The sequence below is a fragment of the Indicator indicator genome, chromosome 26 (genome assembly GCF_027791375.1).
Source record: "Indicator indicator isolate 239-I01 chromosome 26, UM_Iind_1.1, whole genome shotgun sequence".
NCBI lineage: Eukaryota > Metazoa > Chordata > Aves > Piciformes > Indicatoridae > Indicator > Indicator indicator.
Genome location: NC_072035.1, coordinates 9,303,620 through 9,326,494, shown reverse-complemented (window position 1 = coordinate 9,326,494; position 22,875 = coordinate 9,303,620). Strand labels below are relative to the sequence as shown.

Below are 22,875 nucleotides of genomic sequence, written 5' to 3'. Positions count from 1 at the left end.
ACACACCTGAATCTTTTGTAAATTTTCTTTGGCCTCATTGACAAGATCCAGACAGACTTCCTGACCGTGACTGTTAACAGAAGCTGAAGATAGTTTCTCTAAAATGGTGTTTGCTTTCACTTTATATACAAGCTGTTAAAAAAAAAAAAAAACAAACCAGGAAACACAGTTTTCAGTTTGCTGCAGGTACGTTTTAAGCAGATATTCCTCAACTAAAACCTCAACCTGAAACTTCCTTTCACAATGCTTTTGAGTGATTGTGGTATCTTTTTGTGTCAGTTATTGTAAATATGGAGTTCACCGTGTAGTTGTCTAATTTTGAATCAGCTTTCAAGTATAGTGAATTGCTTCTAGGGCAACATTCCACTATGTTTGTAATATTTTTAACACTTTGTAGGACTACAGGGCAAGAATCTTATGAGTAAGTTCAGTTACACTAATACATCTCCAAATATATTTATCAAGAACAGACAACTTACCTCAACATCTAGTCCAAACTGAATAGCAAAATTTTCTGCTTCAGTGAACTTGTGTTTGTGAAGTAAACGACTTAGTCTAGAGGTAAAATGAAGTAAAGCACACTATTTCAACAGAAGTGCCAAACCACAGTTAAAAAATTAGAATGATAAAATAGTGCTTTATGGAAACTAATACCTGTTTTCTGGCAAGGCTTCAGTTAAACTTCTCATCACGACAATAGAAACTGGGCCTTCAGAGGGTCTGAGGATGAAAGGGAACTGTATGAGTTAATTGTGAATCTACTGTATGTAGAAGTCATCTGCCATTTTTATGTATTAATGATCTAGTAAGAAACAAAACATCTTACATCTGATGGTTTTCATGAATTCCTTCCAAGAAGTATATTGTATCCTGTAGAATGCAGTAACAGACATCATTAGGTGGTAAGGGAAAGCAGTCATAAAAAAGCACAACTGAAATGCATGGTGTTTCTTAATCTAGAAAAGATCTAATGGTTTTCTCTCAGATAAGTTTGTTGAGCTTTTTAAAATGCTTATCATATTTCCTGGATAGTTTCTGTCTAAAATTTCTGAGGGCCTTAACTGTGCAGAATAAACTCATTCTTTTTAGACTTTTTGCCAAAGTCTTTCTAAGGAAGCAGTTTAAACAGTAGAAGTATTTCTCTCACCTAAATTTAAAAACCCTAAATAAATCCAGAGCATTTTTTTATGCTAGGAGAAGGTAAAACTTCACATAGCTTTTAGCTGTAGTGGCAGCAAGAAGAACTGGCATTAGTATTACCCTTTTCAATTTGCTATATATTGTGTCTTTTTCTCCATCCTTCGGGGCCATCCTTTAATCTCTCTTTTTACAGTTTCTGACAGGTTTCTAACACAAATTGGTTCTAATCTAACAGGAATAATACTGTACCCTCTTTAATAATTAAACCTATTAAGGCAACATGTTTCTTCAAAGAAGAACAACAAATTATCTAAACACACCGTGCCAATCCCACTTAGAACAAGTGAAGAAACAGCAGATACTTCCAAAGAATAGAGTGGTTGCAGAGTGGGCAACGCAAATACCATTAGACTTCTCATCTAGAAAAAAAGGAAAAACAAACAAACATGTCAGAAGAGACAGAGTGATGTTTGCAGACTCACTTCTACTCCAAACAATCCATAGAAAACCCAAACACAGCAGGGCAGCTTGCCCTGGTCAGCACCATAAGACATGGCAATAGTCTCTTGCTTATTATATCTTAATATATAGATTGTCACATTTCAGTTTTGACTTTGGGCTTCCAAGAATTCTATCTGCTCCAAATATTTAATCATCTCCCTTTTTTCCCCCCCTCCTCTTTCTTTCTGTGAGTGACTGCATAACAACTGAGGAACAGAACACAGATAAAGAGATTATACCTGTTTGTTATCTGGTGCTGTCATGACTATCATTTTAACATTGGCAAGCCCTTGCCTACAAAACAAGAAAGGGAAAAAAAAAATACACTGTATAAATATTACATTAAACCTGAAACATTCTTGCTCCTGACTTCCAGAAAATTTAGTTTTCTGTGGAAACTGGTACATTTTAAAACCCTTCAGTGTACCTAGAATAACAGTGGTTTAGTATGTATAGGACATACATTTAAATTCTGACATTTTAAAGTTTTTCAAATTAATTTGATTAATTTTTTTTTTAACTGGCACAGTACAATGGAAAGAAACAAGGGTTTTGTCTTATCTTAACTGTCATTAAAATTTTGCATTTTAACCAACGCATACATCTCCAGATGCTTCTCCATCTGCAGAATCAAGATATTACCATTTATCTATTCAAAAGACAGTCTAACTTTGTTGTAACATCAGACTCATAACCCATACTATACACCTTATTTTGGCCAAGCATTTCCTACATGATACAGCTTACAAATCAGATCTATTAGCAGTAACAACAGATAAACCAAGAAAAAGCAGAAAGCACCAAAGTTTTCTTTTCTATGACACACAGCTAAGGATACATACAGGCCAATTATTTTGTCCTACCGACTAGAAAGATTTCAACAAAGATTTCTAAAAGTTCACTAAAAAAAAAAAAAATCAAGTGTTTATGGCAGATTTCCTTTGATGACAGACAGCTTTTCAGAATTAGTGCTCTAATGCTTTACTTACCACGTAACTGGAGAATCTGACTCTGTACTTAGCAGAAATTCTTCAATATGTACTGAAGGCCAATCCCAAATTAAAGTAAGAGAACAGACGTCCCACATGCTTAAAATATTCTAGATTAAAACCAAATAAAACCAGATACGGATTTAATATTTTCTTCATGGAAGACATTATTTGCCTTTTTAAAGAAGAATATTAATGTTTCATAACTTACATAATGACTAGGGATAGAATAAAAAGACACAGTAAGATCAAGATCCTCTGCAGATATAAACCATTTTTTGGTGAAAACATTTTAAAACTATTAATGTAAAAATAAATACATTTAGAAGCTGGTTCAAGAACATTGTAAAATGAAGTCTAAGACAAATCATAACACATACCTCTGTGTCTAAAACAAATAGCAGATTGTCAAGAACGTGAAGTTTCACTGCATCTAGAAAATATCGATAAATTTTTTTCTTGAGAAATGTATTGAATCAAAAACATGTTAAAACGTGCAAGCAAGTATTAGAACCCTCAAATGTTCAACTTCATGGAACTTCCTAGGACTGTGACGTTTAGCTGAAACATAATTGTGATTTATACTTCTAAGTAAAACTCAACAATTTTGAAATAGGCATTTTACAAGAAGTGTTCTATTTGATATATGTCTGTTTACTAAAACTGATGAAATAACTGAAAATGTCTTAGTATTTTATGCTATTGTATGTGAATCCTACACTAGATTTCCTTATAAAAAGAGAAAAACCTCTTCTTTACCTTTGATCAGACTTGAATCAGCAAAACTTTGAATAGACACCAGGTTGTTGGCAGTGTCCACCTCCCATTTGGAGAGTACATAATCGCCTTTACCCTGTTAGTAAAGTCAAAGTAAAATAGGGTTATACATTAGCAAGCTGGCCATTGACAGGTATGCTTCTACAACTGATCTTTAAACTGGAAAGCTGCAGAACTAACTTAACCTATTGCTGGTGAATGTTGACATGCAGAAAAATACATTTATTTCTTTATTTTTAATTCAGCTTTTTCTCTCTCTCCTTTCAAGACTAGCCTTTACTACAGTAATTGTTACAGTCACCATCCCCACATAGTTTTGGGTTTTCTAAAAAAACACTACAGAGTTCAAAATATCCCCTCCCTTTCCATTCTCATAGAACATAAAAGCCTGAATGAAACCTACACTGAATCTACTGAAAAAAAATGCACTGTATTAAACACGTTTCAGTCAGTGAACTTGGAAAATTTGTTTCTAGTTCAAAATAACATTTCAAAATATGCTTCTCTCTCTGCATTTTTTTTTAATTAGCTGCTGTACTTCATTCACACTTAAAGGCTTTGTTGCATTTGGACCTTGATTTTTACTTTGGCAAGCTTTTGTTGAACATGAACCTGATTGAAAGACCCTTGTCAGTTTTGCGTTTGTCTCTGAGCTCAATGCTGAGACTATAAACAGACTCGTCTGTACAGGAACTATAGTGATTTACTAAGGTCATGCAGCCAGGGTGAAAACATTTTTCCTCCCATCAAAAGAGAGTAAGTTCTGCAATGGCAGCACTTTTTTTTCCTCACAAGAGAAACTATGGACAGGCTGCACAACTGATAACCTTTAAATTTACAGTGAAGGAAATAAAAGACAAAAAACCTTAGTGCAAAAAGTTTATGATCTTTTTCTACCAGCTAGATCAAAAAACACCATCACTGGTCACACAAAATCGTTATGAATACATTCTTGGTACTTACCCCAACTATTAAGTGGATTTTGTTCACTGAGTTACTTATCACAAAATTCTGACAGCCAAGGTTGTGATACTCTTCTGTGGAGATGAAAGCTGTCTTTATCTGTCCTTGTAACTTGGGGGGCGGAAGATGAAGGGAATACATACAAAATGGGAACCAAAAAAAGTTGTTTATACAATCAGTGGATAAAACCTTGAATTGCTTAATTACACGTACAGAAATAGTAATAAACACAATTATGAGTTTCAATAATAAACTGGTAAGTAGTCAATGAAATGTTGAGAGCAAAGTTTTGTTACAAGTTAGCAGGTGTTTCTTACTTCCTTTGCTGTAGTCATATCCATCTTGCCAATGGCTACATCAAAAACCAAGAAAATAAAAATCAGTAATCAGTATTAAGTAAGGTTTTCCAGAATTTTAAAAAGTTACTAAATGTCATAAAGAATAGTTTAATCCCAACCTGACTATGCTGACAAACACTTTACCCAGGATCTTTGACAGAGTCTATTTCTGTTGATCACAGTACTGAGTTACAGAAAATTAACTAATAAATATCCAGCATTAAAACTTTATTCCCAATACTCTTCAGTACAGCATGAAATCCTGCTTCAATAGCACTCAGTACTCTCTCTACAGCAGTGACTCAGAGAAACACAAGATAAAGCACTTATTGGAAGAATGCAAAACTGATTTTATTATAGAACTAGTTGTGTACCAGTTTCCCTTTAAAACCAAAATAAGATTACATAGAAAATCCCCACTCAATATTTTATTCCTATTAGAAATATCCATGGAAAAGCTTTTTTAAATACAGCTTTTCCTGCTCAAATGGAAATCTCAGGTGCTTTGTAGATCATCCTACCTTCCTGTGTTTTACGAAGTGGAAGACACATAACGCAGAAGAATCCATTTTTTGTGAGAATGAACATATGATAAATACCTAAAAAAAAAAAAATCCAATGCAATATTTCAAACTTAAGTATTCAAGGAAACAGCTAAATAAGAGGGTGAAATAACTGACAAAAAATCTGACCTATGGATGAGACTATTTTTAAACAAAAATGTTGTCACCATCTATGAAGGATAGATTAAGTTTGTACATTTTGAAATTTTGTTTAAAATAATGATTTTCGTATGTATCCATCAGACTGCAAATTCCATTTTCACAATAAAACTACATTTAAATACATTATATTGTGACAGAACGAGACTATGAGTTTATGGAAGAACAGGAACTGCTAAAATCTCAGTCTGATAGAAGAAGAAGAGATCTTTCCTTTTTGAGCATTTTCATACATTTAGCATAACCTTAAAAGAAAAAAATACTGAGTTCTGACTATTTATTTTCTATGACATTTGTAAAATAACAAGAATTAAATATCTTTACAGAAACACATTAGGAAGAGTGCATTTAATGTGTACAATGCAAAGTAAAGCTCTATCTGATTATTTCATATTCTCTTTCTCTGAATGATATTAAAGGGGAACAAAATCACAAAAACTGAGACAAGGTGGGAAAAAAGTAAATATCAAATTCTTACCTGCATCTGCGTTATCTTTTTCAATAAACAGATGTAAATAAGTCTTTTCACTTGAAGATTTTTCAATCAAAACCTAAAATGTAATCAGCATAATGATTCTTAAACTGTTATTCTGTATTTTGTTTTGTTTGAAAAAAATACAATAAAATTGGAAATACTGATCATCAGTTCAAACTTTAAACTTTTTTTCTCTCATGGAGAACTGGTTCTTGTTTACACATGCCATTCCTAGATATAACTTGCTTATTTGTTACTTATGGGAACAAAAAGTGTCCCTTTAATCAGTCTGTTTGTTTATATTTTGGTATTTGGTAACAAATGCTCAAGGACTTCTGAGAACAAAATGTTTTCAAGAAAATCAGAATATATAAATTACTGTACCTTAGTTAGCAAGGTTTGCTTTGATGGTATGTGAATAAGATGGAAATTGCCACTTCTCTCACCAACCACAAGAAACTGTTTTTCTTGACACATACCAACTACATCCACATTAGTATCTGAAAAGTTCCATGGCAAAATGTGAAATATTAAGATTTATTTTTTGTCAATAGACATTCTTATTTGAAAGGCAGGAATCGGACAATGCAGTGTCAAAGATTTCTTCAAAATTATTAATTTTGATTAAACAAACTACAGTAAACATCACACGGAGTGGTTTTCATATCCGTTAATTCCTCTTTCAGTCAATTAAGCTGTACAAATATACTTAATTATATAGAGAAGCAGCACTCACTTTGTATTACTTAGGTATTTATTATTACACTTCCTTTTACAGGCTAGTTAAATATGCAAGATATTGTATTTTCCTATACAAACCTAATGTATTTTAAAAGTAATTTTTAAGTTATAGTGGAATTCTAAAGAAATTAACTTACCAAACTGAATGTGCATCTGAAGAGAAGTATTGTCAAGAAGTGTCACTGATCTGTCAACAACAATAATAGTGCCATCCCTCGAACTGCATGCATAGAGCTGTGGATTAACAGAGACCTAACAAGAAAAAGGTTGTTACATATAATAATTTAGACACTGCAGAGAATATGATAAAGTCCTGGTAATTATTGTGATAATCCTGTGATAAGACACTGATAATTATTAAGAGAAAGAACAACACAGCTTTGAAGAACTCTACCTTTTCTGAAGATGTGATTTGAAGTAGTGTATCTACTTGGTACAATGCTGTTCCACATTCGTGTCCTAGACCTACAGCGAGCTGCTCATTCCCTGTGTCGTCACTTGCAAGAAGTTCAATATCATTCCACATATTTACCTATGATAAACATTTAAGGGATAGACAGTAAAGTAGACCTTTGGAAACGGTACAGGACCACATGCAAATTGTTGATTTTATGATGCTATCATGATTAGGAAGTAAGATAGTACAGTAAATCTCCTAAAGGCGAATGTGTTTTCAGAAAAGACAAAGTCTGGAGCAATGTGGCTCCAAGCTGATGTCCTCAGCGGGTCTAACTGAACGCAGCTTGGTGGGCACAGGATTCGCGCCGGAGGGTGTACGAAATCCAGTGCCAGAGAGCCCTCCCTACCCCGTAGCGGACCCCCAGTCCTGCCCACTGGGATCGTGAGCCGCCCTCTCATTTCCTCACCATAGGCCTGGAGGCCGGTAACAAACTCAGCGCTGCCGTAGCCGCCCCAGGCTTTCAAATTGGCGGGAGCCCGCCGCGGCGCTACGGGGCGCACCGTGGACCAAACTTCTTCCAAACCCGAAAGGCGCCGTTGCTAAGACACCACCTAATTCTTGCTCTCACCCCCAGAAAGCACCGCGGCTCCCTTGCTCCGCTGTCTGTCTCCGCCCCTGGTTACATCCGGGCGCCTGGAGGGAGAGGGAGGGTGGGGTGTGTTGCCGCGGTTCGTGAGCGCTACGGCCGGGGCTGCTGACGGTGCTTGAGCTCCTTGTGAGGAGCCGTTGAAGGTAGCGACTTGCCGGGCGCTCGGTCATGGCGGTAAGTAGTATTTGGCCGCCGATATGTTAGGAGGGAGACTATTTGGAAAGAGGGCTCCTGTGGGGCGAGAGGAAAGAGTGTGTGAGATGGGGAGGGATGGTTCGGGAAGCCGTGTGCGCGGAGAGACAAAATGGCGTCCGCCGCTCCTTCGCTTGCCGGCGCCATGATGGGCCTCGGGGAGGAGGTGGCCGCTTATCACCCATTACTTCTTTGCCTGTTTCCAGAAGTTTCTGTTTCAGTAATCTAGGCTCGTAGAGAAACGAAGGGGCCTTGCGTCCAAAGCTGTATCGTTTCTTGGTTGACGAAACAAGTGACTAGGAGCAGGCGTTTCTCGGAGGGCTGAGGGCAGAGATTCCCTGGGAAAAGAGGAGGGAGGGGATCAATTTGGCGGTTGGGCTGTCCATGTTCAGTTTTCGTTCTTGTAGCCTTTCCTGCTGCGTTATTTTATTTTGTGTCTGGTCACAGGCCTGATATTTTCAGCGTCTTCTTGCCCACATTCTACTGTTTTTTTTTTTTTGTTTTTTTTTTAGTTAATATCAATAGGAAATGTCTCTGCAGTAGTTTTCACTGCCGTTTATGTTAATACACAGTTGAAGAGTGTAGCTGTATTTATATAGAAGTTTGTCCCCTAATTGAGTTGAAGAACCAGTAAGAGTAGTTATCAAACCTGATGTGGCTGATTTTTATTTTTTTTTTTTTTTACCTGAAGTTAGTCGTGAGTGTAAAAACATCCAAAGACTTTAAGTACTTTGTGGTGTTTAGTCATATAAAGTACTTAAACATCTGACCGGTGGTGAAACAGAACAAGAGGAACATAAACTTTTGAAGAAAATTATATTTTTTAAATGATGCTTTTCGGCGTATATAAATTCTTAAGAATAAGGTTAGCTTACTTTGTAAAGGAACTTGAAGCATTATAGACTCGTAAATTTTGCATCTAAATTGCAGGCGTTACCTTTGGGGTTCCTCTAAAGTAGTAGAAGAGGGCTTGTTCAATGAAGCAGTTTGTGCCCAATCCATATGTACTTCAACGAGATTATTGCTCCTCCTAAAGTCTGTCAGGCTTTTCTGGATGTGTTTCTATAGAGCTGGTGGATTCCTCTAAGGTGTAGTGCAGAGGGACACTAATGAGCAGCAGTGCGTATAAATAATGAGACTGGTAGCCTTGGAAAATGTGGCACTGGGCTCAATTTCAGTTTAAAAACCTAGTTAACACTGACTATTAGCTGGTAATCTCTTTATGCTTCTCCAGTAACTTCTAAGCGTGAATTTATAGGAACCTCAAAATTCCTTTCAAGCTTTTAGCTGAGTCTTGTGAAAATGGATGAAGAAGGGAGTGTCTTAGTAAAAGTGGGAGAAGTGTAGGTAAACAGGTGATAGATGTAGAATGCCAAGGCTTGTGTTGGTGAAGATCACGAATAGGGGAGTCAGTTCCTACTCTATTTAATGCTCTAAAATTTTCAGAATGTGGATGGTGTATCAGTAGTGATCAAAGCTCTGCTGCAGATGTGATTTTAAGCAGTCAGTGCTCTTGGTTATATGTTGGTGTGTTTTGAACTAGCTATTGATGTAGCCTGTATGCATGGAGAATAGCTGCTTTATCTCTTGCTCTTAAACGTATCTTTGTGCAGATGCAAATTAGTAAAGAATTGGGCAGATTAAAGAGCACTAGCTGAAACGTACATTTGAAGATTTACCTGTAGTGTGTTGTGAAAAACTACCATTAATACACAATATGTTAAAGACTGTCTGGTTTAAGCAAAATTAGCAGCTTTATTTTCAAACTAATGAATAAAAATCAGTATTTGAGAGGTTTTCACATGTCTTGTTCAGTTTGCAAATAACTGCAGCTGGTAGAAACCCATGCAAATTAAAGTCCTCCGCTGCGTCAATAAATCGTCTTTGCAAAGAGCATTTCTGGGCCAGATTATTACACTGGTTGTACATGTTTACTTCTAGCACTGAATCACTAAGTAGTCTTGACTGATTTCCAGAAGGTAAGTTTCTGAGTTGAGTTCTCCTAGGTCAGGGCTTAGAAGGGTTTGGAACAGCTTGCTTTTTGTCATCCAAGAAGAATATGATACAGAAATTGTTGGGACAGGTGGGTGTGACCTGTATGTAATCTCACAAAAATACACTTTTTTGCACAGAGGTACTGTTATGAGGATTTTCCTTATTAAAAAGTTCACCAACACTCAATACAAAATAGGTAATTATTTTTTCTTCAAACTTCGTTCTATGGGGATTTTGTGTTGTGCATCAGCAATGCGTTAGCTTGTGAAGTGACTTAGATCTGTCAGGATAGTGTTGACCTCAAGTAATCTTAGTCATGTAAACATTAAGAGATAATTGTTTTGCAGTCTTAAGGTTGGTTTTAAAGTTTACGCCTTCATGTGCAGGGTAGCGATACAGAACGAGATGGAGTAGCCCCAGAAAAGTCCTCTCCAGAAAGAGAGAAGAAAAAGGAACAATCAGATGCCTCTGGTTCTCCTAGAACATCAAAGCATCATTACTCAAGATCACGATCACGGTCAAGGGAAAGGAGACGAAAGTCAGGTATGGTCTTCAGATTAGCAAAGTGCTTACTCTAGTGTTCTGGTGCATGCTTAAAGATCTGAAACCTTTTAAAGTTGTTTTGGAAAAAATTACAGACTTAGCCCTAGGAACTTCTTGTAATTGGGGAAAAATTGAAGCTTATAGTTTTGGGTTTGAAACTTAGTGATTTTAATGACAGAAGTGCTAAGGAAAAAGGTCTTGTCAGTGTTCAGGGGATTGGACAGGAGTGATATGACAACACCAAACAGAAAAGCATACTACTTTGTCTTCATTTTAATCAGATGTGCTTAGACTGGGACACTGTTGTGTGGTTGAAACAAAAATAAGGTTACCTTGTTGAAGAATGTGACTGAAGTCTGACGTGAGCTGATTTTTCACTGTCAGAACTTAAATACAAGCAAAGAACTGGGAATAACAGGTGGAGTTTACTTTCTGCTGTAGATCTTCAAATAATGTTGTTTATTCTTGAGTTTGAGGGGTGGAATAACTGAAAGGAACTAGAAAGATCATAGCCTGCTGATCTCTTTGACTTGGTAAATAACAATAAATGTTTTCTTCTCCAGATACTGAAGGAAGAAAACACAGAAGCCGGAGCAGAAGCAAAGAGGTAATTAATACTTTGTAGCGTTTAGGTAATTGTACAATACATCTTTTAAAAAGTATCTTGTAGTTATGCACATGTGTAAACCTTTAGAAATGACTTTATGGTAAGTACAAGAAATTGGAAACTTTAAGCTTAAAAATGTATATGGAGATCTTTCATAGTGAAGCATGATTGCAGCCATCATGTTGACAAGGTAATAGTTGTATAGAAAAATGCTTTCAGAGACTAGTAACTTAATTTTTTTCTTTTCTTTTTTTCTGTGTGGAAACAGCCAAAAGAGAATTCATGTGGAGAAGTAGAATGGTGTTCTTGATGACTTTCACAGAGCTTCCATTAACCAAAAGCCTTGGGTGGCTTTATTCCTGGGCGATGTTCAGGACTTTTCAATGCTACATACCCATCTACTTAAGTATATTAAAAGTAATTCCCCACCTGACTGAGTTCTGCTATTGCATCCCTTAATTGTAAAGATTGTCATAGCTTGACAAGCAAGCTGAATCAGCTGGAAACGTGACAGTAGCAGCAAAAGTTTCTGAGGGCTGCCTCTCTTTTAAATAAATAAATATATGTTTATATAGGAAAGTGAGAAGAGACAGCATCAGTAGTACCTTGAAAATAACTGGCATAAACACCAGAGAAGAGATAACAAGCAAACCCAGGAACATCAAAATAATCACAAAGAAGCTTAAGTCATGTGGGGCAATAGCAGCCTGAGTCAGATGAGGGACTTTTTTTAACTTTAAACCTCGATCAGGAAATTCTCCTTTCCCCCATTCCAATGGAAGCTCTGTTTAAAAAACGAGGAGGAAAAAAAAAAAAAGGAAAAATAATCTAGGAGAGTTTTTGTGAAATTGAATATCTTGTTTAGCTCACATGATAACATTTCTATAATAAATCATACTCAGCGTGCTAATGCGCGAAGAGACTGAACTGAAGACGCTGCAGACTCAGATAGCAAAATTATAAGCCTACTTCATGATAAGGTAACTATTAGTCATTCAAACTCATATTTCCCTTAAAAATATCTTAAATCCGTTATGGGATATAATGGTGGTTTATTAGTAAGTGTGTGCCTGGAAGACATGATTTAAAAGGAAATGAAAATCTCTTTAATGTTTACAAAAAAAATCCTCACTTGAAATGATGTTGTGTTTTGCCATGCTATTGTGTCTACTCTTACACCATTTATTTAGCAATTCCTAAATTTCACAGCCTGAACAGATAAGGATTAATGTCCTATGGTAGACTTACTGTTTTCATTCATTTACAAGATTAAGCTCTTAGTCTGTAGAATAAATACTGAATATCAGTAATTCCTTTTAGTACATATATCAGAACAACTGCTTATGTAAATGCATACTGAAAATTAGTGTACAGGTAACATCTCCAATCTCAGATGTATTTTTATGTTTCAACTGATTATTCAAGAAATTAGGAATAAAAAAAGATGGTAGCTTTACTACATAGTCAAACTATAATCAAATACTAATAAGGAGTTAGTAAAGCTTGGATAAGTGGGTATAAGATAATTATAGCATCTTCAGACTTGCTTCCTTTGGGAGAGAGAGTTTTGAATATAAGAAAGGATTTAGGAGTAGTTAACAGATTTAGGTAAGCAAAAAACCCCTTGGTTTTTAGTCTAAAGATAATGTATCAAATTATGAGTTGAACCAAAATATTTGAAGATAAACTATAGGCTGCCTATGCTTTTGTGCTAGAAAGATTTCAAACTAAAGTGGCTATATTAAGAAAAGGTGTTGATGTCATGACTTAGTCTCCAGGGAAAACACTGGCAAAAATCAGGCCTGACCTTGCTAAGTATTTTTGGCATTGCGGCTACAAAAAGGAATCTTTTTTGTAAGAGGCACTGCAGGAAGAATCTGCAGTATAGTGGAGTAACATATCTTTAATTTAAAACTTCTGTGGGAGGTCTCAGAGTGATGCATGTTGGTTTTAAATACTAAAACCAGGATGTCAGCCATGTAACTTATTACTTTGCTTTTTAAAAACTGCCGGAGGTTGCTGACTGCAGAGAGTTTTGCTCTAAAAATTATCTAATGATGCATAGAAAACTGGTTGAGTTATGAAAGCAAAATAGTTTGTCTGCAACTATGTATGGAATTAAGTATCATTCTATGTGGTAGGCTTAGGCAAATACTAAATATTCACTAGAAATGTGAAATGTGTCTATATCTGCGTTTTCCTAAATTGTCAAGTGCTTAAAAACAGATGTTTGGAATGGAAACAGTAACTGAGAATGACAGTTATTATTGTTAAAATGCTGTGAACTCTCTTATGGGAACACTGTAAAGATACCTTGATGGATGCTTTAGAAATCTTTTAGACAGTGGGGAGGAGGGAAAAGGGGGAGAAATTATAGTGTACATTTGCAACTTTGAGTAGTTGGTGGCATTAGGTAAAATAGCCATCACTCATGATTGAGTCGCACTCCTAAGGTTACTAATGTTGCATCACAACTTATCATTTTTTATCTTCTGATACCCATACTAACTCTCTTTGTTGCACTATTTTCCTGAAAGAACCAACTTCTTCTTAAAACAGGCAAGAAGACATGAATCCAAAGAGAAGTCCTCCAAGAAGCACAAATCTGAAGACCACAATGACAAAGAACATTCTTCTGACAAGGGAAGAGATAGCCTAAATTCATCTGAAAATGGTGAGGATAGACACAAACGCAAAGAGAGAAAATCATCAAGAGGGAGGAGTCATTCAAGGTCCAGGTCTCGTGAAAGGTAAGTTGTCTTTACATGACATTTCTTTTTTTAAGTACATTTGCAAAAGCAGTGTTTAGAACTTAGGTAGATACCTGAAGTAGAGCTCAGATACGTTACTGAACGAATGTGACTCTGAAGCATCCATTTATATTGCTTGGCTGAGTTTTCATTAGGTAGTGCAATTTTCTGCTATTTGTGGGTTGGGTTTTTTCAGATTGGTTGCATAAAAATACAAAATATCTCTCAGGCTCTATATGGGTACCTGTCTTGTGTTTGTCATTAGCATATGGAGTTTAGAGCACCTAGGGACTGGAGTGTATAAAATGCTACCACTTGTCAGTGATGAGAAAGAAAATGCACCTTAGCAATGTCCTGTCTTTTTAACTCCTAGCTCAGGAGCTTACCCAGAGGCAGTGCTGTCTAAGCCTCCTTGTAGGATAGGCCACACAGCACACTTGGGAGGAAAATTGCTTGGCTTGCTGCCCAGAGAACTTTGCAGCCAGCTCTGCCCAAGGCTGAGGGATCTGTAGTCAACATGATAGCAAGGAATGAGCTTCAGCTAATGATATGCAAAGGGACTCTGTGTAACTCACAAGCTGAAATTTGGGCCTCTCTTCCCTAAGGTATTCGAATACCATGGGGAGAGGAGAGTCTTGTTGCCTTGATTTCAAGACTTCTGCATCAGATTGTCTTGGCCACTTGTTTGTTTCAAGATGTAGGCTTTAATGACCTAAAAATAGGTCTGATGATGAGTATGATTGTGTATGTAAATGCTGCATAACACTTTTCTGTTGTGGCTGGTGGTAGTGTTTGGGTCCTTTCCCATTTCATCTCCTAGTCTTACAATTTAAACTGTTCCGAGGCATGAACTCTTCCCTGTGTAGTTTGCAGTCTCACTACCTTGCCTGGTTTGTTTTGCCTTGTGGCGATGAACCTGTATGCAAGTCCTTAAGTAGAAGTTTAATTTAAATATGAAAACATATGTACGAATTTGGGACGTGTGTTTCAGACGTCACCGTAGTAGAAGTCGTGATAGGAAAAAATCCCGGTCTCGCAGCAGAGAGAGAAAACGACGTGTGAGATCTCGTTCTAGATCAAGATCTAGGCACAGACATAGAAGTAGAAGTAAAAGCAGAACTAGGAGTAGAAGCAGGTAAGTCTTAATTTCCGTGTGCACTTAATGGTGGTGTTTGGCTGAACATTGTGGTGGGCTGATGTACAGAAGAATGATGGGTTTGGCATTTAGTATCTGTTCAGTGTAATGAAATATGTTCTGTGTTTTCTCAGCTGTTAAGTGGGTTAAGGACTGGGTAATTTGCATTCATACAGAAAAACATCTGTCATAGACAGCTTAAGTGTGTCTCATTCTTGGCCTTCCATACCATGATTTCCTGTTAGGAGTTATAAATGCTTAACTGGTGATTTTTGTGGGTCTAAAAGCACCACTTAAAACTTTTGATGATATAGTGGAAAGAAAGTAAATCCCTACTCAAAATATTAAGGTGTGATTACCACAGTTCAAGGTCTGTTTGGCTTCTCATACCATAACTGAATTTACTTCTTTTAATAGGAAATTTAATTGATAAATTTAAGTGGGAAAAACTGAAGAATTAACAATTAACCATTTCATGTGTTTCATATGGGAGTAGCGTGGTTTGCAAAGTACTACTTAAATGATACTAGCTCTTCTGGTTTGTATGTATCATAAAAGGGAGACTTAACTGGGAATCACTAGCTGGTCAGAAGCCGCTTCTCAGCTCTGCAAAGCACGTCAAAAATATTGTCCTGTCTGTGAACTGGTATGATTAGTGTAGTGCAAAGGTGAATTTTAGAGATAGGTTATTTCTGATATGAGTGTACTATTCTGTTAGTGTTTACCAACTCCTTTTTGTCAAGTTCAACATGAGAATATTTAGCATGTTAACTTCTCTTCCTGTCTTGGGTGCTTCCATTAAATTCCAGAAGTGGAGATTGAAACACTAGCTGGACACATATTGGTGTATTCTGTGTCTGGCAGACACAGAATCCAATGCAGATATCTCAATCTATGCCTTACCTGGAATATGCTGAGTTGAGATTTTCATCACTGTGTAGAAGTTTGTTTTCCAATACTGATGAATCATTCAGTATTTTGGCGTACAGTTGTATTTTGTATGTGTCACCTTTGCATTCTTAAGACCCTGGAGGATTTTCTCAATGAGTAAGCTGAAACATAGTGTAATGACTACTACAGTTGTGTTTTTTCCCCTCATACTTGTTTAAAGTAAAACAAGTAGCTTGAATACGAAGTGGTGTTCTTTCAGAGCTCCTGAGAAATCATTGCCAGTGTTCAGTTTGTTTAGTAGTGTTTTCGCTAGAACATTTTAAATTGCGTATTTGAAGGATATAGGAGTTGGTTATGGCTACTCAGCAATTACGGTGGATCGTTGGAGACTTAAGAATCTAGCACATGGTGTAATACTACAACATCACTTGTGAAACTGTTAAGAAGACTTCTTTCTGAAGAACTAGTTGAATTGCATGGTTTGTGTCCTACTTTGTTTTGGCACACACTTTCAGCTGGGGTGAGTAGAGATGGGTCTTCAACTGGTATATATGTTACTTGCATTTAATGGTAGTTAAACCACCTTCATCATATGTAAGGCTTCAGTTCACTGTTATTTCCAGTTGTTAGAGATGATGTGCACTGACCTTTTACTATTTTGAATACTTTGAATATTTTGTGTTTAATGGTTCCATGAAAACTTCACGTTCCAGAATTATTTTTTTCTTCTGAAGTGAAATTTAAATTACCTAAAACAGAATAGCAAGTGTGGGAAGAAAAAGTAAGAGAGTTTAGGAATTTCTTCATCTGGAAACAATCCTTGTTGGATGGTCATGGACATACTGCAAAAATCCATTTCTTTTCAAGCCCTGTTTTAGTCTTGCAAAGCCTAGAGGAAGAACAGTGAGGAATAAGTCTTTTTAACAGTAGCTAGAACACCTTCGTCAAGTTCTGGGCTCAGATAAAACCTTTGGAAAGAGAATTACAGAGAAGCCTTGGGGAAAACACAAGCCTGAGAAACCTGGTCTGGAAACTCACCCTGTTAAAACAACAGTGAAATGAATTCCCTCATTCCTGAAACACAGTTAGTTATTGTGTTAACAGGTCACAGGGTATGACAGAAGCATTTGTAAACAGTAGACTCGAACTTCTCTTGATGGTTCTTTGATCTGTTCTCAGTAGCATTTAAACTAATCTTATTCTGTAAGCATGTAGGACCTTCCTGGCAGTTCTTTCATGGCATTGCTCTGATTAAATGCTAGGTGGAAAACATGACACCATCTGCTTGTTTCAGATGCAAGTACTTAAATACAAAAGCTCAAATACTTATTTCCTTGATGTTTACCAGTGCAATAAAGCATCAGACTAAAGACAAGACCAAACTACAATAGTCAGCACAGGGAAAATGAAGTTATCTTTGAAACACGCATTATATCTTTTCTCAGGAATGCAGATCTGTCACTTCCCCGTGCCTGAATCTGCATCTTGTCATCTTCTATGAAAAGATAAATCTTGCCTCCTTTGTATTCTACCAGATTTGTCATGTAAACAAGGATCTCAAATGTAACTTCAGTTTACGTTTCATGGTGTTTGTAGATGCTACCCAGGTTACAAACAGAAACAAGATGTCTATTATTAAAAGTGGCTGTTGCCAAGTTAGCTGTTATCTCAAACAATTGTAAGTAAGTATAAAATTGCAGAAATCTTTGTGCATCTCAATTTACTGTTTATGGCAAATCTGGGAAAGATGTGGGTGATAGCTCCTGCAACTTAACCTTTATTGGGCACTTCCAGTACCTCTGACTTTGCTTAAAATGTCAGAGGCTTAAACAGGGATAAACCCTTCTCTCTTGCAATGGGCAAAGAGATGAACCTGTTAAAGAGAAATACCACTAGATGGGACAAGATGGGGAGAAAATTACTGAAGAATAACCAAACTTGAATATTGTAGTTTTTTGCTTAAAAAAATATTTTAGCTGGGTGCTTTTCAGATTGTACATGCTCCGTAGTTCTCAGCACAGTACTGTCCTCAAGAGCTAACTCAAGACAAATCCCGTGTGTTTAAACCAGCTTTCCCATTTAGCTTGATAGCATCAAACAGCTGTCCAGAGCACGTTTAGTGAGGACTATACTGAGGGGAGACAAATAGTAATTAACCTGAGTACTGTTCCAGTTTTGAAGTCAGACTTCTTCAAAATGCTCATTTTTAACATAATTATAGTGCTGCAAGATCTTTTTATGGTTTTAAAACATTCCTGTAGCTTGATCCATTTTACAGATCTCTTGCAACTGACGTTACAGAAAATTACACAGTGTTTTCTCATCAGGTTTTGGAATTAAAATATGCAGAGCAGATCTGTTTATTCTAAACAGTAAGTGGATACATAAATACTCACAGTTATACATTCTGTTACATCTCGCAGTTTGAAACCTTCAGTTTTGGCTCTGTCTTGTTACAAGGGCAAATGGGACTGTTACTCTGTATATTATAATCTCTGTGAAAGCTGTCCTTGAGAGCTCTCCAAATTAATGTATGATTAAAGGTAATGTTAAGGTATGTATGTACCTTCATTGTTAGTGCAACTCTGTCATATTTGGTTACAGAGAGCGAAAGAAAAGGATTGAAAAGCCCCGAAGATTCAGTCGCAGTCACAGCCACAGTCCGAGTCCACCACCCTTTCGGGGACGAAATACAGCTATGGATGCACAGGAGGCACTAGCTAGAAGGTCAGAAATTGTTATGATTTTAATTATATGTGACATAACGAAGCTGCCACTATTGATTTTGCATGTCTGAATATCTTTATTTTCATGTATTTAATTCTAGATTGGAAAGAGCAAAGAAACTGCAAGAACAGAGAGAGAAAGAAATGGTTGAAAAACAGAAGCAACAGGAAATGGCTGCAGGTAGTTCATGTATATTATGTTAATTCCTAAAGAGTAGGGTGAGTGGAAGATGTGTAGGCTTATGTGCCGTGTGTTGCAGTCCTGTCCAACAGATATACAGGGTGTGCTTTTCTATATAATGATTAACTTGATCCATATTTAAAAACACAGCTAGAGATAGGGCACATTTGAAAAACAAGTAACCAATCCAATCAACCAACCAAAAAAACCCCAAAACATAACCATAAAACCCCAACAAAAATTATTATAATTTCTTATCATTTACTAAGTACACAATGAAAATGTTGTATATTGGGCTGGTAAATGATTTTGTGATGGTCTTTGGACCCTTTCTTTATGCATCATTATGCAAGAGTTTGAAACTCAGGGGTGTTTAGAAGCATGAGGTACATTAGTTTCACTTGTACTTCTGAAACTATTGGAGACTTGTTTCTTAACTTACAACTGACTTGTATTTTATCGTGCATTTGTTATTTGGACATTTTTCAATTTATTTCTGATGAAGGAAAGTGTTTGGGGGTTTTGTGTTTTTGTTGGGGGTTTGGGTTATTTTCTTGTTTGTTCGTTTCCTCAAAAAACATCTGAATTTCTTGTCTGATACAAGCTACCTTTCTTCTTTTCAGCAGCTGCAGCCACTGGAGGTTCCGTTATTAATGTTGCTGCTCTCCTGGCATCAGGAACACAAGTCACTCCTCAGATAGCAATGGCAGCTCAAATGGCAGCACTGCAGGCAAAAGCATTAGCAGAAACTGGAATAGCTGTTCCTAGCTATTACAACCCTGCTGCAGTGAATCCAATGAAATTTGCTGAACAAGAGAAAAAGCGGAAGATGCTTTGGCAAGGCAAAAAGGAGGGGGTAATGTTGTCTTTTTCTATCATACAGCTTGTTTGGAAAGATTTTGTACTTAAGACAGTTTCAGGATTCTTATAATTTCCAGCAAAATTAATTCCAGACCTGGTACAAAGTTTCCTTACTAACAGTAGCTGAAGGTAAAACTTCAGGAGGGAAAGGACTAAGATAACAAGTGAATGACAAATGGTTGCAAAGAGGGGCCTCAGAAAACCCCTTAATACCATAAAACTTAATGGATATAATTGGATCTTCATGTTATTGTTGTCAGTTTGCCTACAACTTGTGACTACATACCAAATTCAGGCAGTCTCTTTCTATAGAATCATTCTGATTAGAAAAGACCTTCAAGATCGAATCCAGCCATTGCTGAACTCTACCAAGTCTGGCACTAAATTGTGTCCCTCAGCACAGTATCTCTTCATCTTTTTAACAGCTCCGGGGGTGGAGTTTCAACCACCAGCTTGGGGAGCCTGTTCCAGTGTTTGAGAGCCCTCTCAGTGAGGAAGTTTCTTATACCCAACCTAAACCTCCCCTGGTGCAAATTGAGGCCATTTCTTGCCATCCTGTCACTTGCTACTGAGGATTTCACTGGACAATGATTGCTCAGCTATGGAAACTAACTGACCACTTTCTGTGACTTTTTTCATTTGTATTCTGTCCAATTCCAGACTTGGAAAACAAGTCTGCAGAATTTGTTAATAGCTTTTCAGGAGTAATGTGTTACTGACTCTTAAAAGTTATAAATACAAATAAGCCTTCAGATTTTTATATTGTCACATAAATGCTCTTGCTATTAGTGTAGACACCAAATAAAGGTTCCTGTGGCAGTTGCTTTTTCAGAAAGTTACTGTATTTAAGCACAGGTTTTGCCTGCTGATACTATGGGAAAACTGGCACTTGATAATTTGTATTTTTGTCCTTTTGACACAGTGTCACTATGGAAGTATGTTATATTAATTATCGTTCTGTATCTGTTTTGTAACAAGCTCACTTCACTTCTCACAGTTTATTTCATAAGATGTGAAGAAGTGAAATTGGTTCGTGTGGCCTTGATGGGAGGCAAAAAGGACAGAGGAAGAAACTTAAATGCTTTCCAAACAGTTCTTCCTGTTCTGTGCTTTCACTTGATTAATTGCAATAAAATTTGATTCCTCCCTAATGAATTCTAACATGATTTCCAAACTTCATGTGAGATAGTGCAATCTGCCCAACTAAAGGATGTGCATCCATTTTGAATGGAGGTAGAATTCCTCACGAAGTTCTGCGAGGATGTGCAGGGCTCTCAGACTTGACATGGAAACCTTTCACCCTGAGCTGTGGTAGCATTACACAATGGGTTCATTTTTAATAGTGCTTTTTTGATTGTTAGTGTATTGTGATATAAATAGAAACTTAACCTAAAACGGTGGGGGTTTTAGTTTGATTTTTTTTTTTTTTGTGTCTGTATGTGCAGGATAAATCACAGTCTGCAGAAATATGGGAAAAATTAAATTTCGGAAACAAGGACCAAAATGTCAAATTCAGAAAACTCATGGGCATTAAGGTAAAGAGTTCTGTGTTACTAATGTTGTTAATTGTAGTGTAGGGATTTATTTAAAATGTAGTTTATCCAGTAAAAGTACTAAGTTAACCTAATAGTACCTGTGGTTAGGAGTATTGTATTTCTCATTGAAGTTCACAAGCAGCATCTAAATTGGAAGTAAATTCAGATTCTAGGATTTCATCATGTTTCTGGCTAACAACACAGCTGTGAAAATCTCTAGTAGTGTAACTAACCAGTATTTGTGTGAGAAACCACTTTGTTAATTGGAGACACTGGAATGAGTTAGAAATTCAGAGGAACTGGGCAAAGGGCTCTCTGTTTCTTGACAGTGAAAAGCTACACTAGAATGTTCATCAAAGAAAAAAAAGGCAAATACTTTAATTATTAGCTTTTGAAAGCAGAAAAGCAAAATTGTAAATTTTTAGGACACCTGTAGTGTATGAAAACAGATTCCTGCATGGCTAATGTTTGTCTTCTCTGTGGTTTCTAGAGTGAGGATGAAGCTGGCTGTAGTTCTGTGGATGAAGAGAGCTACAAGACGCTGAAACAACAGGAAGAGGTTTTCAGAAATCTAGATGCACAGTACGAAATGGCAAGATCACAGACTCATACGCAAAGAGGAATGGGATTGGGGTTTACATCTTCCATGAGAGGAATGGATACAGTTTGAGAAAATTAAAAAACAAAACAAAAAACAACAAAACAAAAACAGTTTTAAAGTGTGGGACTACGGAAGGCTCTCCTTGAAACGTTGGGTCCTTGTTCACCAAAAAGCTAGCATTCTAGCTTGCATGGGTGTTGCATTGATTTTAATTTATTAAAAATACAATTTTTTTGTAAATATCAGATCAGTGATACTGGTGTTAGTGTTGTAATCAGGTTATACCCACTTCCATTAAACTTGGCAGAACTAGAGAAGGACAGTATTTTTTAGTTAAAGTTCTACTTTTCAAACCAAGCAGCAGATGGGAGAAACTCATACATGGATATTTCGTGTCCACTGTCTTGTGTACTTTTGTACTTTAACCTTGTACAGTTATTTCCAATTCTTGAAACATGAAAGAAACGTTGTGTAGATGTTATTTAGTGTTCTGGGCTGATAGGCACATAATCCAGTGCAAAAAAAAAAACTGGTTGATAATAAAGACATTTTTTTCTCTAAGGTCTTTATGTTAATTAAGTTGTCTTTTGGGCCAAGCTCTTTCAAAATTTTTTTGACATCTTTTTAACTAATTTTTTGTCATTAATAGTGTTTGTTTCCCTGCGCTTATTTTTGAAGTAGGATTTTTCTGAAATACAGAGGTTTGCAGTAGAGTGCAACTTGTTATGAGGAATCCTGAATGAGTTCTCCTTCTAGTTTGTTTGGTTAATTTGATATTTGCTAATTTTAGCAAGGAGAGAAGGATAATCAAAACCAGTAGTAGACAGGCAGGATGTTGGAACCTTTTGATCATACCTCAGTACTTAAAAGTACTGTAAAGCGTTAACTTCTTGGTAGGTTGTTCGTTATCTTGAGCTCCTTAAATGCTGGAGGCAGTGCCTAGCCAGGAGCATGACTCCTTTCCAGGGCAGGATGCAGTTTGAAGGGTGCCTTGCTGCAGACAACTTAAAGATATTCCTGCATCTTGTTGCATCCATTTTCTCTCTACTCGTCACCTCTGAAGAGGAACAAAAAACACGAAAAAGGGAGCAGAGCGCAGACGGTTCCGCGTGTTCCGCGGCGCCCATTTTGGGCTCTCCAGTCCTTCGCTGAGCCGAGCTCCC

General features: G+C 36.8%; 2 protein-coding genes across 5 annotated transcripts in view; one reads left to right on the top strand and one right to left on the bottom strand.

The window, feature by feature from the left end:
- Positions 1-7,172, bottom strand: part of KNTC1 (kinetochore associated 1) — a 38,494-nt gene extending 31,322 nt beyond the window's left edge. Inside the window, exons 1-16 of the mRNA XM_054392473.1 lie at positions 7,041-7,172; positions 6,784-6,898; positions 6,290-6,405; positions 5,909-5,981; positions 5,230-5,307; positions 4,688-4,722; positions 4,371-4,481; positions 3,390-3,483; positions 3,011-3,063; positions 2,631-2,740; positions 1,881-1,935; positions 1,461-1,559; positions 827-870; positions 655-720; positions 480-555; positions 7-132 (exon numbers count right to left, since the gene is read on the bottom strand). Coding sequence (XP_054248448.1) covers positions 7-132; positions 480-555; positions 655-720; positions 827-870; positions 1,461-1,559; positions 1,881-1,935; positions 2,631-2,740; positions 3,011-3,063; positions 3,390-3,483; positions 4,371-4,481; positions 4,688-4,722; positions 5,230-5,307; positions 5,909-5,981; positions 6,290-6,405; positions 6,784-6,898; positions 7,041-7,172 — 1,383 coding nt within the window. The remainder of the gene's footprint in view (positions 1-6; positions 133-479; positions 556-654; positions 721-826; positions 871-1,460; positions 1,560-1,880; positions 1,936-2,630; positions 2,741-3,010; positions 3,064-3,389; positions 3,484-4,370; positions 4,482-4,687; positions 4,723-5,229; positions 5,308-5,908; positions 5,982-6,289; positions 6,406-6,783; positions 6,899-7,040) is intronic.
- Positions 7,173-7,798: 626 nt separating this feature from the next.
- Positions 7,799-22,251, top strand: RSRC2 (arginine and serine rich coiled-coil 2). Of its 4 annotated transcripts, none has more exons than XM_054392527.1 (10): positions 7,799-7,869; positions 10,269-10,425; positions 10,989-11,032; positions 13,592-13,782; positions 14,774-14,917; positions 18,413-18,535; positions 18,636-18,715; positions 19,342-19,571; positions 21,022-21,111; positions 21,602-22,251. In XM_054392527.1, the coding sequence occupies exons 1-10, from the start codon at positions 7,864-7,866 to the stop codon at positions 21,779-21,781; spliced, it is 1,245 nt and encodes a 414-aa protein (XP_054248502.1). In that variant the 5' UTR covers positions 7,799-7,863; the 3' UTR covers positions 21,782-22,251. The 4 variants fall into 4 exon arrangements, with proteins under 4 accessions (XP_054248502.1, XP_054248501.1, XP_054248504.1 ...); XM_054392526.1 differs by having other exon boundaries at positions 19,339-19,571; XM_054392529.1 differs by lacking the exons at positions 7,799-7,869; positions 10,269-10,425 and adding an exon at positions 11,935-12,012 and having other exon boundaries at positions 11,004-11,032; positions 13,570-13,782.
- Positions 22,252-22,875: the final 624 nt, after the last annotated feature.

Coding starts and splice junctions, on each gene's coding strand:
- RSRC2 (XM_054392526.1), top strand. Junction 10,426..10,988: donor GGAAAGGAGACGAAAGTCAG/GTATGGTCTTCA, acceptor TTTCTTCTCCAG/ATACTGAAGGAAGAAAACAC. Junction 13,783..14,773: donor AGGTCCAGGTCTCGTGAAAG/GTAAGTTGTCTT, acceptor CGTGTGTTTCAG/ACGTCACCGTAGTAGAAGTC.